Raw genomic sequence first — 17,231 nt, 5'->3', positions numbered from 1 at the left:
GAGCAAAAGCACACCAGGCGTACCTATGGTTGTATAAAGCAGTGCAGAAAAAAAACCATTCTGTCTTCTGTCCAGCTCAGCCGATGAGGAAAAGCTATCTAAAAATCACCGTACAACTGACCCACTGAATTATTTACCCTGTGTGTGAGATTGTTCCATCTGAATTCTCTTAGCTCTGAGTCAGAGTCACTACCCCTAATTAGAATTTGCAGTATTATCAAACAGTTTGTTAATAAATGGATTATCTTTGTCCATTAGAACTTGAGCTGCTTAAATAAAGCCTCCCAATGTCTATTCCCTGCTGTAAACATTCCCAGCTACCTCAGTCTCTCCCTCTAACTCAAGTGCCTAATCGCTGGCATAATTTTGCCTCTTTTTTTTTTAAGAGTTGGGCTTTAAACTGAGTTGGTCATTTTTTTTTCAGCTGGGAAAAATAAAAGCTTTATTATTTGTACAAGCCCTGCCAATATCGTGGCGATGAACTCTTTTTTTATTGCACCAGGTTTATTTTGCACCGAATTGAATCTTGCAACAACAAAAAATGATTCCTTTTCAAATCTGCGTTTTCTTTCAGTGTTATTTGCTGGGGTGCTACAGTGGACGGAGGAATTTGAAATCGTTTCTGATGTTCGGCTTGGTCTGCCTGTGCAACCTGTACCTGCATGAACTCCGCAATACCTGGCAGATTCTGTTTCACGTCACGGTGGCTGCTTTTGCTACTCTGCAGACACGAATGAGGCAGCCACAGGGAAAAGCCCCAGACTACAACGTCTAAGATTCTGTGACTATAGAAGGTGCCTGTTTCAGAAGATTTATGATTCCATGGGAAGCACACAATGGCCTGGGACAAAGAATTCGGCTTTTTTTTTTTTACAAAGAGGGACATGTACATTTAATGGGCCAAATGGGGGAAAATGTATTTGAGTCTTTCAGAAATGTGGCAAAATGCTGCCCTCTAAAATTGAAAGCTACTAATGAAAAATTGTGAAGACGAATTTCTGCCGTCAGTTCCTTACTGTCTTATTGCTGCAATATATATATAAAAGTCCACCTGTTTCAACATGCAGGTAGAAAAATCCTGGATATTACATTAGTTCTTTGTTCGGATTGAACTAGTGTAAGACTTCTTCCCTTTTATCCTTTTAATTGTACTTCCAGTTTGTTTTTGATTCTCGTCAGAAAGCAGTGTTTCATACTTAGGGTATGACCTGGGGGAGCTGGCAGCTCTGTCACCTTAATTTTAAGCTACCGTTCTTTGTGCGAGAGCGCCGATCACAAGGGTGAAAGCTGCGCTTTCATGTCCTTTCCAGTGACTTGAACACATACCGGGGGACTGTGGGGGTGCTGACGCTGATGGATTGTTATACCAAGGGTCTGTCTTCCTCAGCAGCTGCTTGTTATAGATCACACAATTGTGAAGAAAGTCAGGGGAGTTGTCTTCTGTGTCCTAATCAATATTTGTCCTTCAACCAACCTTCCCTTTCCAGCCAGCCCCATTTGTTTATGCCATCCTTTCTGAATTTGCCTGGGTTACCTCCTCATTTAAACTTGCTCTCTTTAGCACTAACCCTTTCTGCCCTCCCCAAAATCCACAGAAGCAAGTGAACTGATTGCCAAGCTCCTTGCCAGTGCCATCTTGTAACTCACTGATAAGAGGCTAAGTGCAAGTGTGCCCCACGATTCTCATTTTGCACAAAGACGTAGTCGTGAAGAATGGAGCCTTTGTTTTGAGAACTGCCTTTCTGAATTTGTCAGCAATCGCGGGATTGAATCCACTCTCTCCCAGCCCATGGCCCGGTACCTTGCTACACCGACACGTTGTGTCACTGTTGGGATCTAAATTATTTTCTGATTGGATGTTCACAGTTGTTGGTGAGACATATACTCTCTTTGAGAAAGTATAACGTGTGCGAATGTCTATATACAGTACACAAATATGTTCCAGACTTTTATAGAAAATCGGTAATAAATAAAATAAGTAAGGTATAAATTTAGAGAAACTAGTAATTCCAAATGCTTTCTCCAGTTCGAAATACACTGTCACTGTATATATTTGATGAAACCTCCAGTATGGCATTTCCTATGGAATAGCTATTCCCCATCTTCCCATCAAAAGAAATAACATTGTCATGTAACTTTTTCGAATGTTATTCAGCCTAAAGTTGCAAATATGCATCCTTCCTAAAAGTAGACAATGTTGGAAATACCCAGCAGGTCTTTAGCGTCTGTGGGGAGAGGAATAGTTAAGGTATCAGTTCTGTGACCTTCGATTGCGACTGGTAAAGCTTAGTGATGTAACAGGTTCGAAGCAAGTAGAGTTCGATCATCCTTTGGATCTGTTTCCTTGCTCTTTCTGGTAACTGTTTTGTCCATTTGGACCTGGAGGGCATGGATGAGTCTGTAGCTTGCTTCTTCACTGACCACCATTGAAGGGAAACAATGGTTTGAGGACAACAGGCCCTTGGGTGGTTGGAGAGAGTAACTCGCAAATAAAATTGGGGGGAAAATGGGATAAGGCAAGGAAATGTGTTGCAATTTGGCTAATCAGGACTCTCTATTTCATATACAAGCACAAAGTATGAGGGGAAGACTTCTGATTGCACTTTTAAGATGATTTCTAGCTACCAGGTTTGAAGCCGACCTTAGGGTCATAAGGAAGAGGTTACTTAGCCTTGCGAGCCCTGTTTTGCCATTCAGTGAGTTCATAGTTGATCAGCAACTTAATGCTACGTATTTGCCCCATATCCCTCATATCATTGGAAAGAGGGAAGGAAGGGCACTGTGCACTTTGCTCCAGAGAAAATTTTACATCCCACTAAATTGATTCAAATTACTTGTGGCTGACTTAGCTACCACCTCAGCTTTGCTGAAATGTCAGGTTCATGCATTGAATTTAAATGATACAGATAGCCTAATCCGTGGCAGAGTTTTAGATTTCATCTACTTTGAATCGTGTCTGAAGTATCATGAACACTAACAGGAATACAGCAAAATTTGTATCAAATAATTCCAAATAAACTGACCTCAACTCCAGTACCAATCTACTCAATTATCCCATAAAGAATGGAATGCACACTTGCAACTTATTCATGATTGACATAAGTGAAATCAATAATGTATGCGCAGCATTTAGAATTTCCGATATCCAGGATGAACTAGAACAGAATTTCAATTGTTCAGCTCAGTGGGATTTCCCTCGTTTTCTTTGCCACTCATCTATTCAATCATAGCTAGAATATCTCCAACAATTTCTTCTCATCCCTGTGTTATTACCTGTAGCGTTTCTTAAGGATCTATCTTTGGCCCTCCTCATTTCTAATGCTGGAATCCATCAGCCACAGTCAAGAGGCCAGCAGCCCCATCGCACATCTTGACTCCTTCACTGCATGTATCTTGTTGAACTGTTTTATGATGAGCAGAAAATTCCTCTAGTTATAAGTTGCAGCATGGGCCCCATGAGGCGCGTCACGGTAGCACAGTGGTTAGCACTGTTCCTTCACAGCGCCAGGGATCCGGGTTCGATTCCCGGCTTGGATCACTGTCTGCGTGGAGTCCACATGTTTTCCCCGTGTCTGCGTGTGTATCCTCCGGGTGCTCCGGTTTCCTCCCACAGTCCAAAGATGTACAGGTTAAGTGGATTAATCACGCTAAATTGCCCCATAGCGTCCAAACGATATGTGGGGTGGCTGGTTTACCGGGATAAGGTGGAGGGTGTGGGCTTAGGTAGGGTCCCAGGGGCCGGTGTAGACTCGATGGGATGAATGGCCTCCTTCTGCACTGTAAATTCAATGATTCTATGAGAAGACTGGAGTCATTTTCTTCAGCTCCCAGCACAAATTATGCAACCTTTGCTGCTGATTCTAGCCCTCTCCCCATCCACTGTCCACTGGACATCGTTGCAGGAGTTCCTCAGGATTGTGTCCTAGGCCCAGCCACCTTCAGTTGCTTCATCAATGGCCTTCTCTTCATTATAAGGAAGTAGGGATGTTCACTGCTGACTGCACAATGTTCAATTTTCAACTGCTTAGCTACTGAAGCAGCCCATGTCCATATGCAGCAAGAACTGGCTTGGGCTGATAAGCGCCAGGCAATGACCATCTCCAAAATGAGAGAATCTAATCATCTTCCCCCTGACATTCAATGGCATTACCATCGCTGAAACCCCACAATCAACATCCTGGGGGCTACCATTGACTAGACACTGAACTGGACTAGCCTTACAAATACTGTGGCTATGAGAGCAGGTCAGAGGCTGGGAATCCTGTGGCAAGTTACCTGACTCCCCAACATCTGTCCACCATCTACAAGGCTCAAGTCAGGAGTGTGATGTAATACTCTCCACTTACCTACATGAGTGCAGCACCAAAAACACTCAAGGCGCTCAACACCATCCAGAACAAAGCAGCCCACTTGATTGGTAGCACAGGAAGATAGAAGAGTTTTTTTCAATATATAAAACATAAGAGAGAGGCAAAAATAGACATTGGACCACTGGAAAATGTGGCTGGAGAAATAATAATAGGAAACAAAGAAATGGCAGACGAGCTGAACAGTTACTTTACATCAGTCTTCACGGTAGAAGACACCAGTGGGATGCCAGAGCTCCAGGAGAACCAGGGGGCAGAGGTGAGTGCAGTGGCCATCACTAAGGAGAAGGTTCTGGGGAAACTGAAAGGTCTGAAGGTGGATAAATCACCCGGACCGGATGGACTACACCCCAGGGTTCTAGCTGAGGAGATTGTGGAGGCATTGATGGTGATCTTTCAGGAATCACTGGAGGCAGGAAGGGTCCCAGAGGACTGGAATGTGGCTAATGTAGCACCACTGTTTAAGAAGGGAGGGAGGCAAAAGACGGGAAATTCTAGGCCAGTTAGCCTGACTTCAGTCATTGGTTAGATTTCAGAGTCCATTATTAAAGATGAAAACACGGAGTACTTGGAAATGCATAATAAAATAGGACTGAGTCATCACAGCTTTGTCAAGGGGAGGTCATGTTAGAGTTCTTTGAGGAAGCAACAAGGAAGTTAGACAAAGGAGAACCAGTGGACGTGATTTATTTAGGTTTCCAGAAGGCCTTTGACAAGGTGCCACATAAGAGACTGTTAAATAAGTTAAGAGCCCATAGTGTTAAGGGTAAGATCCTGGCATGGATAGAGGATTGGCTGACTGGCAGAAGGCAGAGAGTGGGAATAAAGGGGCCTTTTTCAAGATGGCAGCCGGTGACTAGTGGTGTGCCTCAGGTCAATGCTGGGACCACAGCTTTTCAAAATATACATTAATGATCTGGGAGAAGGAACTGTTGCTAAGTTTGCAGATGATACAAAGATCTGTAGAAGGACAGGTAATATTGAGTAAGTAGGCGGGCTGCAGAAGGACTTGGACAGGCTAGGAGAGTGGGCAAAGAAGTGGGAGATGGAATACAATGTGGAAAAAGTATGAGGTTATGCACTTTGGAAGGAGAAATGGAGGCATATTTCTAAATGAGGAAATGCTTAGGAAATCAGAAGCACAAAGGAAATTGGGAATCCTTGTTCACGATTCTCTTAAGATTAATGCGCAGGTTCAGTCGGCAGTTAGGAAGGCAAATGTAATGTCAGCATTCATGTCGAGGGCTAGAATACGAGACCAGGGATGTACTTCTGAGGCTATATAGGGCTCTGGTCAGACCCCATTTGGCGTATTGTGAGGAGTTTTGGGCCCCGTATCTAAGGAAGGATGTATTGGCCCCTGGAATGAAGAGCTTGTCATTTGAGCAACGGTTGAGGACCCTGGGTCTGTACTCGGGATGAAGGGGGATATTATTGAAACTTGCAGGATACTGCAAGGCCTGGATAGAGTGGATGTGGAGAGGATGTTTCCACTAGTAAGAAAAACTAGAACCAGAGGACACCATCTCAGACTAAAGGGACGATCCTTTAAAACAGAGATGAGGAATTTCTTCAGCCAGACGGTGGTGAATCTGTGGAACTCTTTGCCGCAGAAGGCTGTGGAGGCCAAATCACTGAGTGTCTTTAAGACAGAGATAGATAGGTTCTTGACTACAAAGGGGATCAGGGGTTATGGGGAGAAGGCAGGAGAATAGGGATGAGAAAAATATCAGCAGTGATTGAATGGCGAGCAGACTCGATGGGCCGAGCAGAAACTCATAGCCAAGTTCCGCACACATGAGTACGGCCTCAACCGGGTCCTTGGGTTCATGTCGCAATACATTACACCATCTGGCCTGGGCTTGTGAAATCCTACCAACTGTCCTGGCTTGAGACAATTCACACCTCTTTAACCTGGGGTTACCCCTATCTCTGGATCTGTAAAGACATAATTACGTGCAAATGCTCGCATTCAAAGTATTGTCTTGCACCTTTGACTTTGTCTATATATATATATATATATATATCTATATATATATGTTTCTGGAACATACCTCTTCATTCACCTGAGGAAGGAGCAGTGCTCCGAAAGCTAGTGTTTGAAACAAACCTGTTGGACTTTAACCCGGTGTTGTAAGACTTCTTACTGTGCTCACCCTAGTCCAACGCTGGCATTTCTACTCCATAACACAAGACCATGAAACCTCTATTTCCACAGTCAAAAACTGCATGTCAAAAAGACTTCTCTACTTTCAGACATTTTGGAGGATTAAGTAATGAGCGCAGAAAAATTACAGCCCATATGCTGGACTTGCTGTAAGTGTCTCTAATCCGCTTATGGTGTGAAGATTCGAGTAGCAATTAATGTAAAAATGAAATACCTTGAATGGTGAAAATAATCAATGCAAAGCAGTCGAGATGCACACAAGTCCATCCCAATCGAAAGGAGAATGGCAGGTTTACATTGTTGAGGGATGGGGGAAAGCTGTAGCACAATGGCTAAAGTGAACACACATGTACTGTGAAGTAAAGTATAGGTGAATAACGACAAGTAAGGAAACAATTAGGGAATAGAATTGGAACAGAGCAACTTGGAAAGCAGCCTTGAAGCAATTGCAGCTTCTCATTGTCAAGAAAATAAAACAGCGCTTTGTTAAAAAGAAAATTGGAGTAGAATCATAGAATTTACAGTGCAGAAGGAGGCCATTCAGCCCATCAAGTCTGCACCAGCCCTTGGAAGGAGCACCCCACTTAAACCCACGCCTCCATCCTATCCCCGTAACCCCACATTACCTTTTTGGACACTAAGGGCAATTTATCATGGCCGGTCCACCTAACCTGCACATCTTTGGACTGTGGGACGAAACCGGAGCACCCGGAGGAAACCCACACAGACACGGGGAGAACATGCAGACTCCGCACAGACAGTGACCCAAGCCGGGATCGAACCTGGGACCCAGGAGCTGTGAAGCAACTGTGCAATCGTGCTGCAGGTACTGGTTTGATATACTTTCTTTAGAGAGGATGTAACAAGGTTCGCTAGATTGATTCTTGAGATGGGGAGATTGCCCTCTGAGGAACCAGCAGCCCTACATGTCCTGGAGTTCAGAAGAGTAAGAGGTGATCTGACTGAAACATTAAATGCTGAGGGGGTTGGCAGGATGGATGCCAGGAGAATGTTTCCTCTGGTTAGAGAGTCTGGAGGTTGTGATTAAACATATTTCTGGGGGTTTCATCACTTGTCCCACACTCCAGCCACAATACACTGTCTTCCTACACCAATCGGAAAGCAAAAAGACTCATTAACCAATTGGATGATGCTTGATTGATGGCCAAACAGTCCATTTCCCACAATTTGTATATTTTATGCCTAGTAAAGAAAATAGCAAAAACAGCAATCCTTTTTAATGTCCGAATGATTTTCTCCAGGGTCGCACACAGCAGTGTCCTGGAGATTGGTCTTCAATTTCTGGAGACTCCAGGCCAATCCTGGAGGATTGGCAACACTATAGAAATCGGTCTATAGCCTTGGAATAAACAGTTGATGATTTAGGATGGAAATGAGGGAACTTATTTTCTCGAAAGGTTGTGAATCTTTGGACTTCTCTACCCGAGAGGACTGAATGAGTCGTTGAGCACACTCATGGCTGAGACCATTAGATTTTTAGATGTGAGGGTAAGGCTTGGATGTTGGATTAGGGAGAGAGTTACAGGATTTTGACCCATCATCAGTGAAGGACCAGCAGTATATTTCCAAGTCAGGATGTCGTGTGGCTTGGAGGAGGACTTCCAGGTGTTCCCATGTATCTGTTGTCCCTGTCCTTCTCGATAGCAGTGGTTATGGATTTGGATGGTGTTGCCCAAGAAACTTTGGCGAGTCCCTGCAGTGCATCCTACAGATGGTACATGATCTTGAGGTAGAAGATAAACCATGATCCTACGATACCCCAGTGGTTAGCAGTGCCAGGGGCCCGGGTTTGATTCCCGGTTTGGGTCACTCTGTGCGGAGTCTGCACGTTCTTCCCGTGTCTGTGTGGGTTTCCTCCAGGTGCTCCGGTTTCCTCCCACAAAGTCCCAATAAACATGCTGTTAAGTAAATTGGACATTCTGAATTCTCCCTCAGTGTACCCGAACAGGTGCCAGAGTGTGACGACTAGGGGAGTTTCACAGTAACTTCATTGTAGTTTTAATTTAAGCCTACTTGTGGCAATAACGATTACTATTATTATTGAATGGTGGAGTAGACTCAAATGGCCTGCTGTGCTCCTATTTCATCAATCCTTTTGTTGGGATTTATAGCCATATCAATGAAATCTCATGGTGCACTGTGGGCAACTTTAATCACCACATACTAGAGAGATGTATGCATTATGGAGGCTGCCAGCAAGAGCATTTAAGAAGAATCATACCAATCATAAAGAGGATGAAGTATTTGAAGGATGTAGAACAGTCCAGAGAGGAATTTGTAGGAGAATCTGACTAAGGCAAAATTAAGTGTTAAATGGTACAGGTAATGTGACCACTGAATACATGTTTGAGAAAAGTCAAGCCAGTAGGAGCAAGAAAATGTGAATGTAGATTGCTGAAAAGTAAACTTTGGACAAATAGTAGTGAAAGAAATTCATGGCTAAATTAAATTAAAAAAACATTTGAAATAGTTTATCAATGTACCTCTATTTAACAACCACCTCTTGGTCAGTGAGGGTAATGGATCCTAGCCCCATCTTAATACCTGAGTGCATAATCCAAACTGTCCTTGGTACTGAAGGAGTGCTGCACGGTAGCATAGTGGTTAGCACTGTTGCTTCACAGCTCCAGGGTCCCAGGTTCGATTCCCGGCTTGAGTCACTGTCTGTGCGGAGTTTGCACGTTCTCCCCGCATCTGTGTGGGTCTCCTCCGGGCTCTCTGGTTTCCTCCCACAAGTCCCGAAAGATGTGCTTGTTAGGTGAATTGGACATTCTGAATTCTCCCTTTGTGTACCGAACAGGCGCCGGAGTGTGGTGACTAGCGGAATTTCACAGTAACTTCAAATGCCTACTTTTTAAAAAAATAAATATTTTTATTCTCCTTTTTCACATTTTCATCATATTTACAACAAATAATTAATAATAACACATACAATGGCACTCCCCTAGCCAACAATCCCCTCATCCCACCACCCTCAAATTGCTCCCAACATTTTCAATACAAAACACCAATGGAAAAGAATCATCATTAATTTATATATTCCAAACACCCAACCCCCCCTAATGTTCGATGTCATCCAATTCGTGAAAATGCAAGATGGACATGGCCCATGATTTGTAGAACCCTTCCTTCCTCCCCCTCAACTCGAACATTACTTTCCCGAGTGTTAGGAACTCCAGCAGGTTCCCCCCGCCATGCCGAGGCACAGGAGAAGCCTACCTCCACCCCAACAGAATCCGCTTTCGGGCAACCAGCGAGGCAAAGGCTAAGACATTTGCGTCTGCACCCGCTTCCAACCCTTGCCAATCTGACACCCTAAATATGGCTTCTAGGGGACTGGATTTGAGTCTCACATGCACCACCCTTGAGATTACCCTAAAGACCTCCCTCCAATACCCCTCCAGTTTTGGGCAGGACCAAAACATATGAACGTGATTTACGGGGCTCCCCCCACAGAGTTCACAAATATCCTCCACCCCCTCAAAAAGGCGGCTCATCCTCGCCCTTGTGAGATGCTCCCTATACATCACCTTCAACTGTATCAGCCCCAACCTCGCATCTAGCACAAGACAAGAGGACATAGCTTTAAATTGAGGGGAGATAGATATAAGACAGATGTCAGAGGTAGGTTCTTTACTCGGAGAGTAGTAAGGACGTGGAATGCCCTGCCTGCAACAGTAGTGGTCATTTGCCTGGATGGGCTTTAGAGTGGTTTCACAGGTCAGCGCAACATCGAGGGCCGAAGGGCCTGTACTGCGCTGTAATGTTCTATGTTCATTCACCCTCCGTAGCACCTCGCACCACAACCCCTCCTCCATGCCTTCCTCCAACTCTTCCTCCCGCTTTGCCTTAATCCCATCCAGTGATACCTTATCTTCTCCCAGAATAACCCCATAAATCGCCGACACCACCCCTTTCTCCAAAATGTAAGCCTACTTGTGAGACTAATAAAAAAAGATGATTATTGTTGAAAGTGCTGTCCTGTGGGTGAAGTATTCAGGTGAACATAAAGAATTCCCGTGGCACTCGGGATGAATGGTGAATTCTGATATGCTAGCCAACATAGAAATGGGAGTAGATTATTTAGCCCCCTGAGTCAGTTCTGCGATACAAGTTGATGAGCAACCTGACTCCGTAAATCTGTCTTTGCCCCATATTCCTGAATATCTTTGGCTAATAGAAATCTATCACTCTCACGTGATAAAATTAACAATTGACCCAGCATCAATTGTCATTCATGACGAGGGATCCAAAATTCGACCACTGTGTGTGTAGAAGTGTTGCCTGATTTCACTCATTTTAATATTTAGACTATACCCCCAGCCTTAGCCCCTCCAACCAGTGGAAATAATTCTTCTCGATCTAGCAACTATGGTCCTCTAAATATCTTCAAAGATTTGAGCAAATCGCTCTTTAACCCCTTAAATTCCAGGCAATGCAACCCTAGTTTGTGTGATCACTCCTCTTAATGTAACGCTTGGAATCCAGATCTCATTCTGTTAAATCAACGCTGCTCTCCCTCCAAGGCCATCATTACTGGAACACAGAACAGTTCAGCTGGCCAAATATGGAGTGTTTACAGGTTTTCAATGTGTGCCAGTGGGCAGCTACTTTTACCTGTATAACAGATGATTGCACTTCAAAAGTAATTCACCGGCTAAGAAGTGTTGTGAAATTGATGGGATCAGGTGTGATAAAAGTGCAGATTCTTTATTAATAAAATAATTATCCAATAGGAATAAACAATTCAGACCAGTGCTCCTATTTGCCCCATTTTTACTGTTTTCTCTTTCTAGGTCAAGTCATTGGAGCATTCAGAGTATGCTGTAATATTAGATGGGGTGAGTGAGAAAGAAGGAACTTGCTTTATGTAGTGCCTTTTGCAATCTTAGGCAGACCCAAAGTACCTTTACAGTCAATTAAATACTTTTGAATGTCATCATTGTTGTAATTATGAAATGTGGGAGCCAATTTGCACACAGCAAACACCCAGACAAGCAAGTGATACAAATGGGTGATCTGTTTTTGTCATATTTATTGAGTAAATATTGGTCAAGGCAATGGAGGTAACTCCCCAACTCTTTGTCAAAATAGAGTCATGAGAACTTTCATCCACCTTGGAGAATAGATGGGGCCTCGATTAGCACTATTGCTTCACAGCGCTAGGGTCCCAGGTATGATTCCCAGCTTAGGTCATTCTGTGCGGAGTCTGCACGTTCTCCCCGTATTTGCGTGGGTTTCCTCCGGGTGCTCCGGTTTCCTCCCCCAAATCCCGAAAGACGTCTTGTTAGGTAATTTGGACAATCTGAATTCTCCCTCCGTGTACCCGAACAGGCGCCGGAATGTGGTGACTTGGGAATTTTCACAGTAACTTCATTTCAGTGTTAATGTAAGCCAATAATAAAAAATATTAACCTTCTAAATTCTAGTGAAAGCTGGTCTAATTCTTCTAATCGCTCCTACCACTTGTAGTACAGGTATCATTTTTGCACTCCCTCCAAGACCAAAATATCCTTCCTATGGTGTGCTGCCCAGAACTGCTCACAGTAGTCCAAGTGGGTCACAGTAGTCCAAGTGGGGTCTAACCAGAGTTTCCACAAGTTACAATACAGAATGCCTTGAACAGTGGTTTCAGTTGGTAATTTTGAAAATTGTTTCCTCTGAAAATTTGTTGGGTATCTGTTGGATAATATGTCCCAGAGATTTGCTCTCCAGAAAAGGCAGAACCACATTTCAAATGCACACCAGTAAGGAGAGAATTTTTAATTTTAATAATGAGCAAAATATCATGACCGAAGAGTTAATCCCCATCATGACAATTTAAAAAGTACAGCATTATACAGAGCTACTGTGAGATGGAGCGTGTTCAAATACAAGGCTAGCATCGAAGGTTGCTCATTTGCTTTTGAATTGTTTCTAGAACCAGGATTATTTGCATTTATTGTAAGAGGTATCACACAAAGCTCATGCTGCTTAGGGAATGCTTTATCTATCCCAGTTCAGTCTCTTTCAGTATTTAATGCACAAATAAATCAGAACCCTTCTTTCATAATTGCTCCTGCTTCATAATATGCATGTCAGCCAGCTGTTGGGCCATTGAACTCAGCCGCTGTGTAACCACATCACGTTACAGATGCTTTACATCATGCAGCAATCTTCTGCAGTTGGTAAGTCTTTGTTGGTTTTGTTACATTAAAAAACAAAATTACTAAAATCATAAAATGTCCCTTTAGTCTGAGATGGTGTCCTCTGGTTCTAGTTTTTCCTACAAGTGGAAACATCCTCTCCACGTCCACTCTATTCAGGCCTTGCAGTATCCTGTAAGTTTCAATAAGATCCCCCCTTTACCTTCTAAACTCCAATGAGCACAGACCCAAAGTCCTCAACCGTTCCTCATACGACAAGTTCTTCATTCCAGGGATCATTCTTCTGAACCTCCTTCACATAGAACAGTACAGCACAGAACAGGCCCTTCGGCCCTCAATGTTGTGCCGCGCATTGTCAGAAACTAAGATCCTTTGGACCCTTTCCAAGGCCAGCACATCCTTCCTTAGATATGGGGCCCAAAGCTGCTCACAGTACTCCAAATGGGGTCTGACCAGAGCCGTGTACAGCCTCAGAAGTACATCCCTGGTCTTGTATTCTAGCCCTCTTGACATGAATGCTAACATTGCATTTGCCTTCTTAACTGCCGACTGAACCTACATGTTAACCTTAAGAGAATCATGAACAAGGACTCCCAAGTCCCTTTGTGCTTCTGGTTTCCTAAGCATTTTCCCATTTAGAAAATAGTCTATGCCTAAATTCCTCCTTTCAAAGTGCATAACCTCACACTTTTCCACATTGTATTTCATTTGGTTTGTTTGCTTTGTTTGGCCCCTTGTTCTGCACTGTAACCAATCACTGTTTGTCGATGTACCATTTGTCAATGTTCTCTATTGATTATTCTTTTGTCTACTATGTATGTACTGTGGACGTTCCGTCGGCCGCAGAAAAATACTTTTCACTTTGTTACATGTGACAATAAATCAAATCAATCAATCAATCAATTTGCCACTTCACTGCCCTCTCCTAGCTTGTCTAAATCCTTCTGCAGCCCCCTTGCTTCCTCAATACTACCTGTCCCTCTATAGATCTTTGTATCATCTGCAAACTTAGCAACAGTGCCTTCAGTTCCTTATCTCGGGATTTCGGACTTATCCAAAATGGGTCTGTTGAGCTTCGCTGATTTTCACTGCTCCGTCTTTGGTGGCTGTGCCTCACCTGCCTGGGCCCTCGGCTCTGGAATTCACTCCCACCAAACCTCTCCACCCTTGTTTCTTCTTTCAAGGTGTCTCCGAAAGGTTGAAGGACGTTTGATAGAGGCGTGCAAGATTATGACAGGCTTCGATAAGGGAGACAAAATAAAATCTCTTCCCATTAGTTGTTTGTGCAAGAACAAGGGGGACACAGAGTTCAGGTTTTGCATGAGAAATACAGAGGGAATATGAAGAAGAATAAATTTTACCCAGCAAGTGGTTTTGACCCGAAGCTCGCTGCCCCACCTGGGTGCTGAAAGCAGAAACATTGGCCTATAACCTTCGAACTCCCCAGCGTGGGATTAAGGGATACCCCAAAAAGGCACAGGAGAACCCCAGTTGCAACTTCACATTCTGGTCGCCACACTACCAGAAGGATGCAAATGCTTTGGCGAGGGTACAGAAGCGGTTTGCTAGGATGTCACCTGGTATGGAGGGCATTAGCTATGAGGAGAGGTTAGATAAACTCTTGTCTGTTCTCACTCGAACAACGGAGGTGAGAGGTGGCCGATAGGAGTCTACAAGATTGAGTGACATGGACAGAATGGATAGTCAGATGCTCTTTCCTAGGGTAGGAGTGTCAAGTACTAGGGGACATAGGTTTAAATTGCATGGGGAAAGGTTTAGAACAGATGTGGGAGGCATGTTTTTACAGAGAGGGTGGTAAATATATGGAACACACTGCCTGGGGAGGTGGTGGAAGCAGGTACGATAGCGGCATTTAAGGGGCATTGAGACAAATATATGATTTGATAAGTACGTACCGGTCAGGCAGGGAGGAAGGCTTATAGAGAGGGAACCGTGGTTTACCAAAAAAGTGGAATCTCTTGTTAAGAGGAAGAAGGAAGCCTATGTGAAGATGAGGTGTGAAGTTTCAGGTGGGGCGATGGATAGTTACAAGGTAGCGAGGAAGGATCTAAAGAGAGAGCTAAGACGAGCGAGGGGACATGAGAAGTATTTGACAGGTAGGATCAAGGAAAACCCAAAAGCTTTCTATAGGTATGTCAGGAATAAGCGAATAACTAGGGTAAGAGTAGGACCAGTCAAGGACAGGGATGGGAAGCTGTGTGTGGAGTCTGAAGAGATAGGCGAGATACTAAATGAATATTTTTCGTCAGTATTCACTCAGGAAAAAGATAATGTTGTGGAGGAGAATGTTGAGACCCAGGCTATTAGAATAGATGGCATTGAGGTACGTAGGGAAGAGGTGTTGGCAATTCTGGACAGGCTGAAAATAGATAAGTCCCCGGGGCCTGATGGAATTTATCCTAGGATTCTCTGGGAGGCCAGGGAAGAGATTGCTGGACCTTTGTCTTTGATTTTTATGTCATCATTGGCTACAGGAATAGTGCCAGAGGACTGGAGGATAGCAAATGTGGTCCCGTTGTTTAAAAAGGGGAGCAGAGACAACCCCGGCAACTATAGGCCGGTGAGCCTCACGTCTCTAGTGGGTAAAGTCTTGGAGGGGATTATAAGAGACAAGATTTATAATCATCTAGGTAGGAATAATATGATCAGGGATAGTCAGCATGGCTTTGTAAAGGGTAGGTCATGCCTCACAAACCTTATCGAGTTCTTTGAGAAGGTGACTGAACAGGTAGACGAGGGTAGAGCAGTTGATGTGGTGTATATGGATTTCAGTAAAGCATTTGATAAGGTTCCCCACGGTAGGCTATTGCAGAAAATACGGAGGCTGGGGATTGAGGGTGATTTAGAGATATGGATCAGAAATTGGCTAGCTGAAAGAAGACAGAGGGTGGTGGTTGATGGGAAATGTTCAGAATGGAGTTCAGTTACAAGTGGCGTACCACAAGGATCTGTTCTGGGGCCGTTGCTGTTTGTCATTTTTATCAATGACCTAGAGGCAGGCGCAGATGGGTGGGTGAGTAAATTTGCAGACGACACTAAAGTCGGTGGTGTTGTCGACAGTGAGGAAGGATGTAGCAGGTTACAGAGGGACATAGATAAGCTGCAGAGCTGGGCTGAGAGGTGGCAAATGGAGTTTAATGTAGAGAAGTGTGAGGTGATTCACTTTGGAAGGAATAACAGGAATGCGGAATATTTGGCTAATGGTAAAGTTCTTGAAAGTGTGGATGAGCAGAGGGATCTAGGTGTCCATGTACATAGATCCCTGAAAGTTGCCACCCAGGTTGATAGGGTTGTGAAGAAGGCCTATGGAGTGTTGGCCTTTATTGGTAGAGGGATTGAGTTCCGGAGTCAGGAGGTCATGTTGCAGCTGTACAAAACTCTGGTACGGTCGCATTTGGAGTATTGCGTACAGTTCTGGTCACCGCATTATAGGAAGGACGTGGAGGCTTTGGAGCGGGTGCAGAGGAGATTTACCAGGATGTTGCCTGGTATGGAGCGAAAATCTTATGAGGAAAGGCTGTTGGACTTGAGGTTGTTTTCGTTGGAGAGAAGAAGGTTAAGAGGAGACTTAATAGAGGCATACAAAATGATCAGGGGGTTAGATAGGGTGGACAGTGAGAGCCTTCTCCCGCGGATGGAAATGGCTGGCACGAGGGGACATAGCTTTAAACTGAGGGGTAATAGATATAGGACAGAGGTCAGAGGTAGGTCTTTACGCAAAGAGTGGTGAGGCCGTGGAATGCCCTACCGGCAACAGTAGTGAACTCGCCAACATTGAGGGCATTTAAAAGTTTATTGGATAAGCATATGGATGATAATGGCATCGTGTAGGTTAGATGGCTTTTGTTTCAGTGCAACATCGAGGGCCGAAGGGCCTGTACTGCGCTGTATCGTTCTATGTTCTATGTTCTATGAATAGGGTGGGAATGGAAGGATACGGACTCCATAAGTGTATATGGTTTTAGTTTAGGCAGGTACCATGGTCAGTGCAGGTTTGGAGGGCCGAAGGGCCTGTTCCTGCGCTGTTTTGTTCTTTGTAAGCGTTTGCACAGCATTGCCCAGAAGGGCAAATTTCCCCAGGGCAATTGCTGGAGAAATATCAGGAAACATGATTTAGATCACAAATTTTGGCTGTGTTAGTTACTCAGAAAAAGTTAGAAGAATTAAAATCTCCTCTAACTTCTGGGCAATTATTGTGAACCCACACTCCAGAATCCCCAGGGGCTTCCTCCACCCCCCGACTACATGACCACAGTATCCCCTACCTCAGCGACTCCCCATGGGATTTCCCACCCTGGGACCTGCCCACAGGCCGGCCCACAATGCACCTTTGCCACTCTTCGCTCTGTTGCTAGGAAACGTGTGGCAGCAGTTTGATAACGTTGTACTTGACTTCTTTCTCTCCCTCCACAGAAAGATGCACCTGGTTATTCTATGTGTTAAAAGCAAATTACTGTGGATGCTGGAATCTGAAACCAAAGAGAAAATGCTGGAAAATCTCAGCAGGTC

The 17,231-nt window shown here is 44.2% G+C and overlaps 1 protein-coding gene across 4 annotated transcripts in view; it reads left to right on the top strand.

The window, feature by feature from the left end:
* The window catches only part of sec22a (SEC22 homolog A, vesicle trafficking protein), a 103,234-nt gene extending 102,239 nt beyond the window's left edge, over window positions 1–995 (top strand). For 3 of the 4 annotated variants that reach the window (XM_072469875.1, XM_072469848.1, XM_072469857.1), the window contains one exon: window positions 575–995. In XM_072469875.1, the coding sequence (XP_072325976.1) occupies window positions 575–775 (201 nt within the window). In that variant the 3' untranslated portion in view covers window positions 776–995. The remainder of the gene's footprint in view (window positions 1–574) is intronic. The other variant, XM_072469866.1, reaches the window with a different exon arrangement.
* The last annotated feature ends 16,236 nt before the right edge of the window (window positions 996–17,231 follow it).

Source organism: Scyliorhinus torazame, chromosome 2 (assembly GCF_047496885.1).
Source record: "Scyliorhinus torazame isolate Kashiwa2021f chromosome 2, sScyTor2.1, whole genome shotgun sequence".
NCBI classification, from domain to species: domain Eukaryota; kingdom Metazoa; phylum Chordata; class Chondrichthyes; order Carcharhiniformes; family Scyliorhinidae; genus Scyliorhinus; species Scyliorhinus torazame.
The sequence above is the reverse complement of the archived record's forward strand: the minus strand, read 5'-3'. Positions and strand labels throughout refer to the sequence as shown.